This window comes from Leptodactylus fuscus, chromosome 6 (assembly GCF_031893055.1).
Source record: "Leptodactylus fuscus isolate aLepFus1 chromosome 6, aLepFus1.hap2, whole genome shotgun sequence".
In the NCBI taxonomy this organism is placed as follows: domain Eukaryota; kingdom Metazoa; phylum Chordata; class Amphibia; order Anura; family Leptodactylidae; genus Leptodactylus; species Leptodactylus fuscus.
Window position 1 is genome coordinate 30,400,195 of NC_134270.1, and position 12,957 is coordinate 30,413,151.

Genomic DNA, 12,957 nt, shown 5'->3' on the forward strand with positions numbered 1-12,957 from the left:
GCAGTGCAGATACAAAGTGCCCTTCTTCACCATTCTTCCTCCCAATGCAGTCTCTTGAGCGCTGGGATCTAAGCCAACATATTCAGAAAAGGCTTCACTTGCAACAACGGCATTGTTGCATGTGCACCTTTAACAGGCAGATCACGTTGTGCTCCCGATTATCCATTAACCTGATTTAAGCCGCATTTCCTGGAGGTGGCGTTTTGCTATAGTTTTCCCCTAAGAGCTATACATTAAGGAAAGAGAAGTGGAAAGGAATCAGATACAGTAGGAGGGAGGATAGAGCTTCTACTGCCACCCCCTTGTGCTTATCAGCAATTCAGATTGCATGCAAATCCCCCCCAGCCCTTGTGAAGAAGACCTCACATTGCTCCCTTTGCAGAGTAGGACTAATATCTCCTCCCTCCCCCCTCCCCCTCCTCCTGAGTGGGTTTGTCTTTTCTTTCTAAGTGGAAAGGTTTTCCTTGCTGTTAGAGCAGCAGAGCCAGGGGGAAGCCCTTGTATCAGTGCACATTTTGGTGAGCTGCCCTCACCTTCTCCTCCTCTTCTGGTCTCCTTTGCCTTGGATGCGCTCTTCTTCCCTCTGGACATGGGGAGAAGGTGGAGGGCTTCAGCCATGCCTCTGTGGACTTTAGCAGTACTGGTGCTTGTGTTTCTGGGGAAGAGTCAGGGACATTGTCCTGAAAGAGAGTTGGAAAAGAGAGAAGAGGAGGCAAATATTGTGCTCACCGGGACAGTGGAAGAGATTCTAAATGTGGACCCTGTTCACCACACCTACTCGTGCAAGGTAAAAACTGGGCACCTTCTAGTACTACGGGTTAGTGGTGGGAGGGCAAACAAACTTCACCAAACTAGTAAAATCGGTTCATTAAGCGATTAGATTACTGGCATCACTGCTGCGATCCGGTAACCATAGCGCCAATTGTCTGTGACAGCGGCCACATTAACCAATTAAATAAGGGCACATGAGTGTTAGTCCCGCCACATGCCAAATTGTTGCATTGACACTGACACGGTTAAATCATAATATATTACTTCTCTCTCTCTCTCTCTCTCTCTCTCTCTATATATATATATATATATATGTGTGTATTCTTTTATAGGTTTTCAAAGTTCGAAGGAGAAATACATTATACTAGGAAGTCCTTATGTTCTGTGTGGAGCTAAATCACTTGTTGCTGTGTGTGCCACTGATACCGGCTTTTGTCTGAGACAAAATATCTCCATCCTTGTCTCACTGCCAACCTGCTGGCACCTTGGTCACAGCTATGACTAAGCTAAAGATAATATAAATGTCTTGTAAAGATATTACATTTACTTTTACATTGCGTTTACACCTGGCAGGTTTAGGATTCATTACAGTAGCCTGAGGCTATGAAGGAATGGCGTTTGATGTTACTGTAGCACTAAGATCATGTCTCCAGTCCTGGGAACTTTGCATAAACCTAAAGTTTTCTTTGACCTGGAGGCCCTTTCATTGTTACTTAACAATATGAGTTCAGCAGGTGGGGGGTGTAGCGGTGTAGATGATGCTATATATCACACTTTAGTCTTATACTACCTGTGCGGCGTATATTTAGATGGACATATAGTTTTATACCATCCAAATACTGTAGTTCAAAGGTGGCCTCACCTCCGGGGCCACTCCTTCCAGACGTATGTTTAACCCTCTCTCGCCCAGCTCAGACTCTTCCATTCATTCAAGATGAAAGTCTAACTACAATAATTTCGTTGCTCCGAGGCGCTTTAATAGCCTTTATAAGCTCTCCAAGCACTTAAGAGCCGCGTGAACATGTGTTTTCTGTTGTGATGCAGCAGACAAGCGTGTAATTTTGATATTTTTAGCTAGGCAAACGTTTAAGTAGAGGATTGCTGTCCGTCATATCTTCCCACCATGCAGAATGCAGTCTGTTATTAGGGTTTCAGCACTATATAGAGAAGTGCCCATCTTGTAAATACACCTATTTCAGGAGCTTTGTATTTGGAACACTTGCAGTTATTGAATTCCCAGGCGGGCCTCAGGCTGCCTTTTTTCTTTTCTCTTTTCGAGTTTTAAGACTGTAGTTGAGATTCTTGATCAGTTCAGAACTCATGTCTGAAAGATTACAGCAGACTTAACCCATTGCAGCAGCGGAGGAATGTGTCTGTGCATGCTTGCCATTTCGAAGATTTTAGCAACTGGAAAGATTTATTGCATTGCAAACAAGTTTCTTCTTGTCACTAATGCGGGACAAATCAATAGGAAATCCGAAAGGATTTAATGGCTACCGAGTATCCTAATGAGTCCCAGGCTAGGGAACAAATTAGACCAGAATTAAGGGTTTTGGCTGTCATCTTTTGGCTGCTTGTCTTTTCAAAGAAGAGGAGTAAAGGCGTTAACTAAAGAAATCTTTGAAGTGGAATATCTGCTATATTGTGTCTCATGACTGATGTAAATGACTTTGAAAGCAGTCCCCCTTCAACCACCCCCATAGACCCCTGCAGTATATGACATAGTCTATGATGTCAAGTTATTTGAAGTCAAAAAGGAGTCTTGTGAAGCTGTGTTTTACCATTTTCACATAATCCTTATTACACTTAAAGGGAGTCACCAGAACCAGCATATCAACCCAGCCCCCTAAGTTAGGTCACCTGAATCAAATAGTGAGAATCGGTCATGAATCGGTACCTATATTGGCAATATATTGCTGTCTTTTCAATGTGCACAGATGCTCTTTGGAGTAACAAGGGTATTGCCATTGCACCAGAGAGGTAAGAAGCAACACCCTCAGTGCTCCCAAGATCTCATTTGCATATTGACAAAAACTACGACAGTGGCACGGAGTCACAATGGAAAACACTATTTGATTCAGTTGAGCCTCTCTATCTGTGGGTCTGGGTTCTGGTGAAAGAGTCCCTGTAATGTGTCGAGATACTAGTTTCTGCATATTAGAAACTCACCCTGTTCACAGAATAAAGAGGCTGTGGGTAGAAATGCCTTCAACATTGGCGAGAAGTTTCTGCAATTTAGGAAGTGTCAGTATTAATTTGAACTATGTCCTCAATGTGAGTCCTGTGGCCATTTTGTTCTAGGCTGGGGTTTAACTATAGCTGGAAAAGGTTGCAGTCACACCTGGGCCTTAGAGCTTGAGCTCCTATTAGGCCCCGATGACTCATTTTAGGATCCAATTACTATAAATGACCAGTGAGGTTTCTACATATCTTTCAGGTTTTGCATCAGGACCTTTGAGTTCTACCTTGCGGCAACACTACAAGGTCTAACTCATATATTTGTTAGATGTTAAAAAATAAAGGGAATCTGAGACCTTGAAAATGTTGTTCAATTTATTAGCAGCATAGAACAAGTGAGCTTAGGCCCGGTTCACATCTGCGTTTGGGCCATTCCTTTCCCATATTCGCACAAAGTATTGGGAAAGAAAAGTCCTGTAAGCATTTCTGCATTTTTTGTGCGGAACCACTAGGACCCCATTATAGTCTATGGGGTCCACGGGTATCCTTAGGTAACCGCTTTTGTATGCAGATAGGTTTCCGTTTGGGGGTTCTTAAAGCGGACTCCCTGAATGGAAACTCGAACACAGATGTGAACCAGGCCTGAGCAGATTGAAAACAGGGTTTTGGAAGAAACTTGTAACCGATCAATTTAAGCCCCTGGGTCCATCTAAAGCATCTCTGGGACCAGGTAATGGTGTTAATATTCCCTGGACAACCCTTTTAAACCCCTACTCATTTTGGACTGTACATTATCTCAGTGATTGGTAGCCTCACTGTGTGAGCATGCTCACAGAGATCATTGATTAGGACCTCCCATTGGACTCCTAAGCAGAAAAAGAGCAGGGATTTCACTCACTAAGATGCAAGTCAGACAAAATCCATTCCTGCTCTATAACATGCTGCTTACATATCAGACTGCATGCTTAACGTGATAGGTTCCTAAAAGTGTGTCTTATTGAGGAACAGCACATATTCCTGCTTATAAATTGATATTTCCATAGACAAAAGTGAAAATGTTTCACTGCCATTCTAGTAACAGTGATGGCCGATTGTATCGATTATAGTGAAGACGTAGTCTCATGGCCTATCAGCTATCCTAGTACCATGTACAGCGACTGATAACATTTGTCACGTATCTGGTTTATGTGTTGCTTTGGCAGTGTGTGGTCAGTGCACTGTTTTGTCGCATCTCAGTGGTTCATAAACAACATTTACTAAGCAGATACTTGACATTCCAGAGTTAAGAGAGTGGAAGTGAAAGAAAATGGAGAGTAAAGACAATGATAAATGTAATGTAGAGTAAAGGTTAATAGACTGAATGAAGTAGATTGTCTTTGTGGTAATTATACATACATATATATATATATATATATATATACATACATACATATATATATATATATATGTGTGTATATATATATATATATATATATATATATATACATATATATATATATATATATATATATATATATATATATATATATATATATAGGCAGCTGTAGTGGCTTATACTGTATATCTTGTCAGTCCACAAGCCAGAGAGCCAGATCATTTTCAAACTGCTTAGTAATAGCGCTGGGAAAGGTCGTGGAGAGTTTCCGTATTTGGGTCATTAAAGTTTTATTCACATCTCCTAAAGTGATGATCCAAAGACATACTGAAAGGAAATGTAGATTCTGAGTCCTATATGGGACAGTGATCGTCAAAGTTTGTAAAGTGCTTTGGAATATGTTGGCGCTATATAAGTAAGCAAATTAAGTAAATGATCAGTGGCCATCAGAACTCTGGGACCCCCACCAATCATGAAAATGAAGGGCTGTATTGCAGATTCAGCCCTGCTTCAGCTATACAGTCTGTCCCTGCATGGCTCCACTTCTGTCCACTGGTCTGTGCAAAGACCTGCAGCCTACTCTAATCATTTGTGATCTGATTCATCATTGTGGGCCCTTCATTCTCAGAATCAGGTATCAATTATTTCATTACTTTATTAGATCACTTAATTAGAAATACCCACTGCCCTTTAATACCATGTCACTCCAGAACTAGTGCTGTGCACATTTCATGGTTCAAGTCTGCAGAATCCTTTGGATCACATTTATTAATGCCACCAAAAGTTGCAATTTGCGCAGAAACAAACTTTGGAAATTGCACCCTAAAAGTGTACATTTGTGCTGCACTCTGCAAAAGTTCAAAAAGTGACCATAGGTTTACTGGAAGGACATGGCCTAAAGCTTTCAGTTTCAGGCTAGAGCTACATGACACCTTTGGATGCGATTCCAAACAAAAGTGCTGCGACTATGATTTCTAGTTGCAAAAAAAATCCAGCATTTCTCTATCTTTTTGAGACTTGAAGTCCCAGTTGCAGTTCAACTACATTCACTTACATTAAAGAGTAGCAGGGTGACATGGCGATCTTTGGTCATGGGATAGGGGCATTGGTAATACAGATGCCAGAAAATGGCACAGACGTTAATGCTTTTGCAGGTCTAGATTTCAATTTCTGACTATAGGACAGGACAAAATGTACCAAAATCTGACCAGTTTACTCTAATGATCTTATTGTAAGACTGTCATATGAAAAGCCAGTCTTAATAAATCTGCCCCATGTGAACTGTAATAATACCACATGGAATATTTTCCAGTGCAATTTATTTATTTATTTTGTTTGTATAGCACCATCATGTTCTGTAGTGCTTTACAGAGATAATGTAATTCACTGTCCCAAGTCCTTTTTTAAGATTCCATTAAAAACATGGCCCAAGCAGCAAATGATAAATGTCCAAATCTGATCATGCACACACACACGGGGAAACATCAGCATTTCACATAATGGTTTTTACACAAATTGAGTAGGAGGAACTGTTTCTACTCGGCAGCTCGACTCCAGCTTCTTCCCATCCAGCTAGTTGTGATTGACAGATCTCTCTCCCTATTATATGGGAAGAGACCTAGCAGTCAAATCAGGTTGGGAGAATCTGTAAGAGGTGGGCCAGCCTGTAGACTCTTTGCTCCAGGTGTATTTCTTTGCAATATGGGGGCCTATAAGCATTTTATGCTGCCCATAGTTAGGTCAGAATAAATTTGAATGGTTCCCTTTAAGAGTATAGCTTTTCTGTGTCTTGGAACATTAAGATTGCTGATATTGTTCTTTGACTGCATTTATGACTTTTTTTAGTGTCTAAAGTGCTACAAGGGCAGAGAAAAGTGAGCAGGATGGCATGGCACAGAGCACACATGTTGGGGCACTTTTTGGTATCAGTAAGCACTGTTGCTCAAGTAGTTAAAGGGGTTGTCCCGTCACAAGGATCCTATCTATAATGCTTGTAAATGTGAATGTAAGACTTTTCCTAAATACAATGCTTCAGCAAAACTGCTTTGTTTGGCCACTATCTCACTTTATTCATTTTTTTGTGGCCACAGCCCTGACCTGAGTCAAGTGATGTGTCTGCCTGCTCTCAGGGGGGAGGGAGGAGGGGCTAAGTACACGGGAGCGAGCCTGGGGGGGGGGTGTAGTTTACCCTTTGGGGGACAGGTGAAGCCAGCAACATCGCTATGCTTCTGCCCTGCAAGAAGACAGCAGCGGCAGAAGCGATGCTGCTATTCCGGGGCGGAGGAGCGGAATAACAGCATCGCTTCTGCCGCTACTTGCTTCATGCAGGGCAGAAGCATAGCGATGTTGCTGACGTCACTTGTGCCGGCGTCTAACTCCCCGGCATCCGCTGTAATAGGCGGATGCTGGGGACTGTTAGACGCCGGCACAGGCACATCGCTATGCTTCTGCCATGCATGAAGACAGCAGCGGCAGAAGCGATGCACCTCCTCTCCGGGGTCACATATGCAAAGCCAAGCGGCGAGATGCCGCCGGCCCTACGTGCGCGCTCATACACCAGTCTAACCTTCACAATGCTAATACAGACCCGCAGGGTGTCGGGTCTGTATTCACGTTGTGAAGGCTAGACTGGTGTATGAGCGCGCACGCAGGGCCGGCGGCATCTCGCCGCTTGGCTTTGCATATGTGACCCCGCCCACCAATGACGAGACAAAGCCGGAAGACAGAAGATTTTAGAGGAACGAAGACGGGTAAGTATGCGACGTGGGAGTACCCCTTTAATACTTTAGTGTAGCAGCTCCTGGATCTTATAAGTCAAATTTAAATGTTTTTGTTTGTATAGGGTTATTCTACACTACAAGAAAAAACTTAGATTAACTAGATTTGTATATAAAATTCTAAAGCTGAATGTATGTACCCACCAATTTCACTTATTGAATAATAGTGCATCTCAATAAATTAGAATATTATCAAAAAGTTTTTTTTTTCAGTAATTCAATTGAAAAAGTGAAACACAAATATTATATTGAGTCATTACAAACAGTGAAGTGTTTCTTTCTGTTAATGTTGATGACTATGGCTTACAGCTAAGTAAAACCCAAAAGCCATTATCTCAGAAAATTAGGATATTATATAAGACCAACTGTAAAAAAATTATTTAAAGGGGCTCTATCATTGGGAAAACTCATTTTTAACTATGCATATACTTGCATAGCCTTTAGAAAGTCTATTCCACACATACCTTTTGTATGTTAAACCCCTCAGTCGTTTTTTTAATTCACATGGTAATTAGCCGGCAACGAGCGCTAGAAGTATCAGTAAGCACTGTCTGCTATGTGAGTGAGAGCAGGGAGGCTGCTGCTGCTGATTCAACCTTCCCTGTTCTCACACACAGCTCGTTGAGTGCTTGTTGCTGGCTAATTAGCATGTGAATAAAAGCGGACTCATTAAAAAATGACTGAGGGGAATAACATACAAAAGGTATGTGTGGAATAGTGTTTCTAAAGGCTATGCAAGTATATTTTTAGTTAAAAGTGAGTTTTCTCAATGATAGAGCCCCTTTAACACAAAAAAGTATGTCCAGCAAATGCCCTCAATACTTGGTGGGGGCTCCTTTTGCATGAATGCGGCAATGTGGCATGGAGGGATCAGTCTATGGCACTGCAGAGGTGTTATGGAAGCCCAGGTTACTTTGATAGCAGCATTCAGCTAGTCTGCATTGTTCTCTCTGGGGTCTCTCATCTTCCTCTTGACAATACCCCATAGATTCTGTATGGGGTTAAGGTCAGGCGAGTTCGCTGGCCAATCAAGCACAATGTTACTGTGGTTATTAAACCAGATCTTGGTACTTTGGGCAGTGTGGACAGGTGCCAAGTACTTTTGGAAAATGAAAATTCCATCTCAAAAGAGAGGAAGCCTGTAGTGCTCTAGAATTTCCAAGTAGATGGCTGTGCTGACTTCGGTCTCAATAAATGACAGTGGACCTACACCAGAAGATGACATGGCTCCCCAAACCATCACTGATTGTAGAAACTTCACTAGACCTCAAGCAGCTTGGATTGTGTACAGCAGCCTCTTCACTCTTCCTGCAGACTCTGGGACATTGATTTCCAAATGACATTCAAAATTTACTTTAATCTGAAAACACCTTTGACCACTGAGCAACAGTCCATAACTTTTTGATGATATTCTAATTTATTGAGATTCACTAGTATATATGGGTGCTACACAGCACTCTTCTGATAGTAGGTATCAAAGATGAGGAATTGGACAGTTGGATTTTAACGTGCTTCATCCTTTTAGTCTTAGAGAAGATAGCCCACCATCAGAAGTGTCTGTCAGTGGCTTAAAGGGGTTGTCCCACGTCCCAAGAAAAGCAGCCACAGCCAAGATGAATGTAGGCGGGACTGGTGGTGGTTGGCACTCCCATTCACTTCAATGTGAGTGTTGGAGACGGCTGAGTGCCATACTTTGGTTATCTCATGCTCCAAGTCATTTCAATGGGAATGTCAGAGATATCTGCAGTACAGCACTCGACTATTTTCAGCCACCAACTCTGCCCACTTTCAGCCCTGGCTGCAGTCAGGATGAATGTGAAATGCAAGAAATATGCTTTTCACTTTACTTGTGAGACAACACCTTTAAAGTGTAATTAAACTTTTTGTTTAATTAATACATTTTGTAATATCCTTTATTAACAAATTTTGGTTTCTTTCTGTGAACTTATAAGACTTAGAACATTAGTTTTGGTTTTGTCATGAAAGATGAGATTGTAAACTTTCAAGCGTCACCAAGATCGTAATTCCACACAGTCGGGATTGACATATTTATATATAGCTGGTCCTATTTCCAACTATATTCTCAACTGAAGTTTATAGCAGGGAGATCTTTATTTTGTACAAAAGCTTAGTACTCCATCTTTCATAGGAATCCAAAAATCACTGTTCTAAGTTTTTAATGCCCGAGATATAAATGCTTGAATTGTCCCCCCCACCTCACCCTCCTCTCCTCTGCATTGGACAAGAGCCCAACCATCCATACTCCAGTGAGTAGTAGTGTACATATTTCAGCTAGTAATAAAGAAACCGACAGAAATTGGATTTCAGCTCAGGATTTCACAGAAAACAGCCAAAATTTGTTGATAACGTATATTACGATATGTGTTAATGATACCAATACAGCCAGAAAATAAAAAATGGTTGAAAAGTTTAAGAAAGCATTAAGCTTAAACTTTACATGTGCGTTCAGACAAATGCATTGCCAACCGTAGATTGTGAGCTCCTAGGAGACATGGACTGTTGCATGTAGATTGTATATGTAGTGCCACAGAATATATTGACATCATAGAGTCAGCTGTCAGTGCTACAGAAGTTGCAGTTACATCCAGTCACTAATACCTGAGACGACTGTGATCCTTGTGCCGCGTGAGAGTACTTTAGATGCCCTATGAAAGCTGAGGAACTCTGGTACAGATTTGGGGCCTAGGAGCTTTAATTGATGTTTCTGTGCAGCCTACACACTTTCCATTAGGCTCTTTGTGGGTGCTGCATAATAAACTTTCTGTAATGTGCATGAGCAATGCCTTATAGATAGAACTTTGCTATAGGGCATGGAGTTCTAATAGTGAGTAGGTTATGAGTAAGCTTCTGTTTATTCCCCGTTAAATAAACTTTTACCAAACTCAACCTACTGCAAACTTCATAGCTATCAATACATCGAAAGCAAACATCTCATACAGAGCTGGCTGTGCAGAAATCCATCAGACTTAGTCGAAATAGGTGGAAAAAGCTTTTGTGCTTGTTCCTCAGCTGACAGTATAGTCTTCATTCCCTAAAGCATATCTTTATCTTATCCTACACAGATAGACTATAAAACAGGACTAACCCCCAAAAAGAGGGCACGTAGGAAAACCTAAAGTAATAATAGCATATATGAGCCACAAACATTTCATTAACATATAAATGATTCCCGACATTTAGCTCCTGGCATTTCCATAAATTTGCAAAAAAGCATAATCCAGCGTTTCTTGCACAAGTTATAATATCTGACACCATAGGCACTTGTTTTGCCTACTTACTCACTGATTCAGTTAACTTTTGTCACCTAGCTATCCAATGAGAAACATTGACTTTGGGAGGCATGCTTTAAAGAACAAAACTAAAAGAATAGGTAGGGGAGCCGGATAAGAAAGCAGACAGAATGGTACCTACTTCCTGAATCCCCACCACTTTGAAGTTCAGTCTCCGCTGCCAGTGTTTCTGTTGACGGGACTATAGTGGCGACGTTACATTGATGGCACATGACCGCGGCAGTCCATCACAGTCCAGTTATTGACTTACATGCTGACAACGTGATGTCATTGTTGCAACCCTGTCAACAAACTGTCGGGGAGCAGCAGAGACTAAATGCTGGAGCTGCAGGGAATTTAGGAGGTAAGTACCCATCTGTTTTTCCAATCCCTCTCCTGCATGTGGCAGTGTTTTAATGAAACAGGGATTTCAGCTATAATAAAATGTCCAGATACAGGGAATGGCATAACATAAGAAATATATAATAGTTATCTGTATCTTCTTAGAGGGGTTACATTTTTTTTAACCCCTTGTGTAAACAACGGAAAGGCTGATGCCAGTATTATGACCCTAGTATAAATAATTAAAAAAATATGTAAAAAACCCCCAAACATAATAGGTATCATCATAAACTTATAACTCTAGTCTATTAAAAATGTTATCCCTTTTTTTATGCTAAAAAAAATAAAAATACTGTAATGCACAGATTAATGTACCCCCCCCCCCAAAAAAAGCAATAAAAATCCCCCATTTGGCCATGTTTTAAAAGCCCATACTCCCCTGTCCTCAGTGCTCTGGTGTCTCCCAGCGCAGCCCAATCAGCGGCCTAAGGAAAGGACATGGGACATCAGTGATGTCCCATGTTTTTTCCTGAGGCTGCTGATTGGCGTCAGCGGACAGTGGCAGCAGGGACCTCCTCCAGAAGAAGCCACCAGAGTAGAGACACTGTAGCCCCCAGAACATGTGAGTTAGTTTGTTTGTTTGTTTTTTTTCATCTTTCCCCGCCTCATATAAAAAAAACTGGCTATCCTGGACAACCCCTTTAAGAAACAGCCACTGTGCTTTTTGTGTCATTCTTAGATTTTCATACACTATGTGATCAAAAGTATCCAGACACCTGGCTGAAAATGACTTACAAGTTCGTGGCGCCCTCCATTAGTAATGGAGGGGGCTTGCACCCCTTGTTGTTTTGCATGGCACTATCACAGCACAGGCCTACATTGATGTTTTAAACACCTTGCTTCCCACTGTTGAAGAGCAATTCGGGGATGGCAATTGCATCTTTCAACACGATCGAGCACCTGTCCATACTGCACGGCCTGTGGCGGAGTGGTTACACGACAATAACATCTCTGTAATGGACTGGCCTGCACAGAGTCCTGACTTGAATCCTATAGAACACCTTTGGGATGTTTTGGAACGCCGACTTCGTGCCAGGCCTCACCGACCTACATCGATACCTCTCCTCAGTGTAGCACTCCGTGAAGAATGGGCTGCCATTCCCCAAGAAACCTTCCAGCACCTGATTGAACGTATTCCTGCGAGAGTGGGAGCTGTCATCAAGGCTAAGGGTGGGCCAACACCATATTGTATCCAGCATTACCAATGGAGGGCGGCACGAAGTTGTAAGTCATTTTCTGCCAGGTGTCCGGATACTTTTGATCACATAGTGTATGTCCCCATAAGTTTTAGCCATATTAACAAGTGCGTAAAATGTAACAGGGGCAGTGCTGTTGTGCCACTACACATGTAACAGACTGCACTGTAGAAGGTAGTAGAGAGCCTCCTATTTAGTGTAAATTGTTACATCTGACAGTCATGTTTGGCTATACAACTAGAAATTTGGGGGAGCTGTGATTGTTGGCATATTGGATGCCAGCTGGCTTTGTGCAAGTAATCTGTGTAGTCCAGATTGAAGACTTGACTGGGGCTTGTATTTGATATTCCACTGACATATATTAAAGGGGTGTATTAAACTAACCATGAATTAAAGGTAAGACTTATTCCTTATAACTTATTCCTCACCCTCAGTATAACAGATTTGTGTCAGTGCTTGAATCTTCCTGTTTGAATGCACTGGTAGTCACATACACATGGCCTCACCAGTCATCTCTGTAGGATTGCTGCAGACTAGCTGAGAGCAATGCTTGGCTATGTATGGCAATCCCATAGTACTAAATTAAGCTGCAGCACAAATGAGCAGCCAATGCTACTCTCAAACGGGGGAATTCCGGACTCCCATCCTACTTCCAACCATTGGAGCTCCACCGTATAGACACTTAGGGTAAGTTTACACACAGGAATTTGTAGATGATTTTTTAGACCAATTCTGAGGCACTCTGCTGAGTAGTGCCATTTATCTGGGGCTAAAAGCCAGGACAGAAAGCCAAAGCTCTGCTTTGGCTTCCTGCCACGCAAATCCCAAGTCCTGAAAGTGGAGATGAATTTGAGGCATAAGCCTGCTTCAAATTTCTCTTAATTTTCCGGTGTGTGAACAGACCCTTAGGGTAAGTTCGCCTCAAAACCTTGACCAAAAAGACGGCTCGCATTGAAATCAATGGGAGC

General features: G+C 41.9%; 1 protein-coding gene across 2 annotated transcripts in view; it reads left to right on the forward strand.

Annotated features, from left to right (window-relative positions):
• Positions 1 to 440: 440 nt before the first annotated feature.
• The window catches only part of AGRN (agrin), a 428,413-nt gene continuing 415,896 nt past the window's right edge, over positions 441 to 12,957 (forward strand). For both annotated transcript variants that reach the window (XM_075279649.1, XM_075279650.1), the window contains exon 1: positions 441 to 787. In XM_075279649.1, the coding sequence (XP_075135750.1) occupies positions 590 to 787 (198 nt within the window). In that variant the 5' untranslated portion in view covers positions 441 to 589. The remainder of the gene's footprint in view (positions 788 to 12,957) is intronic.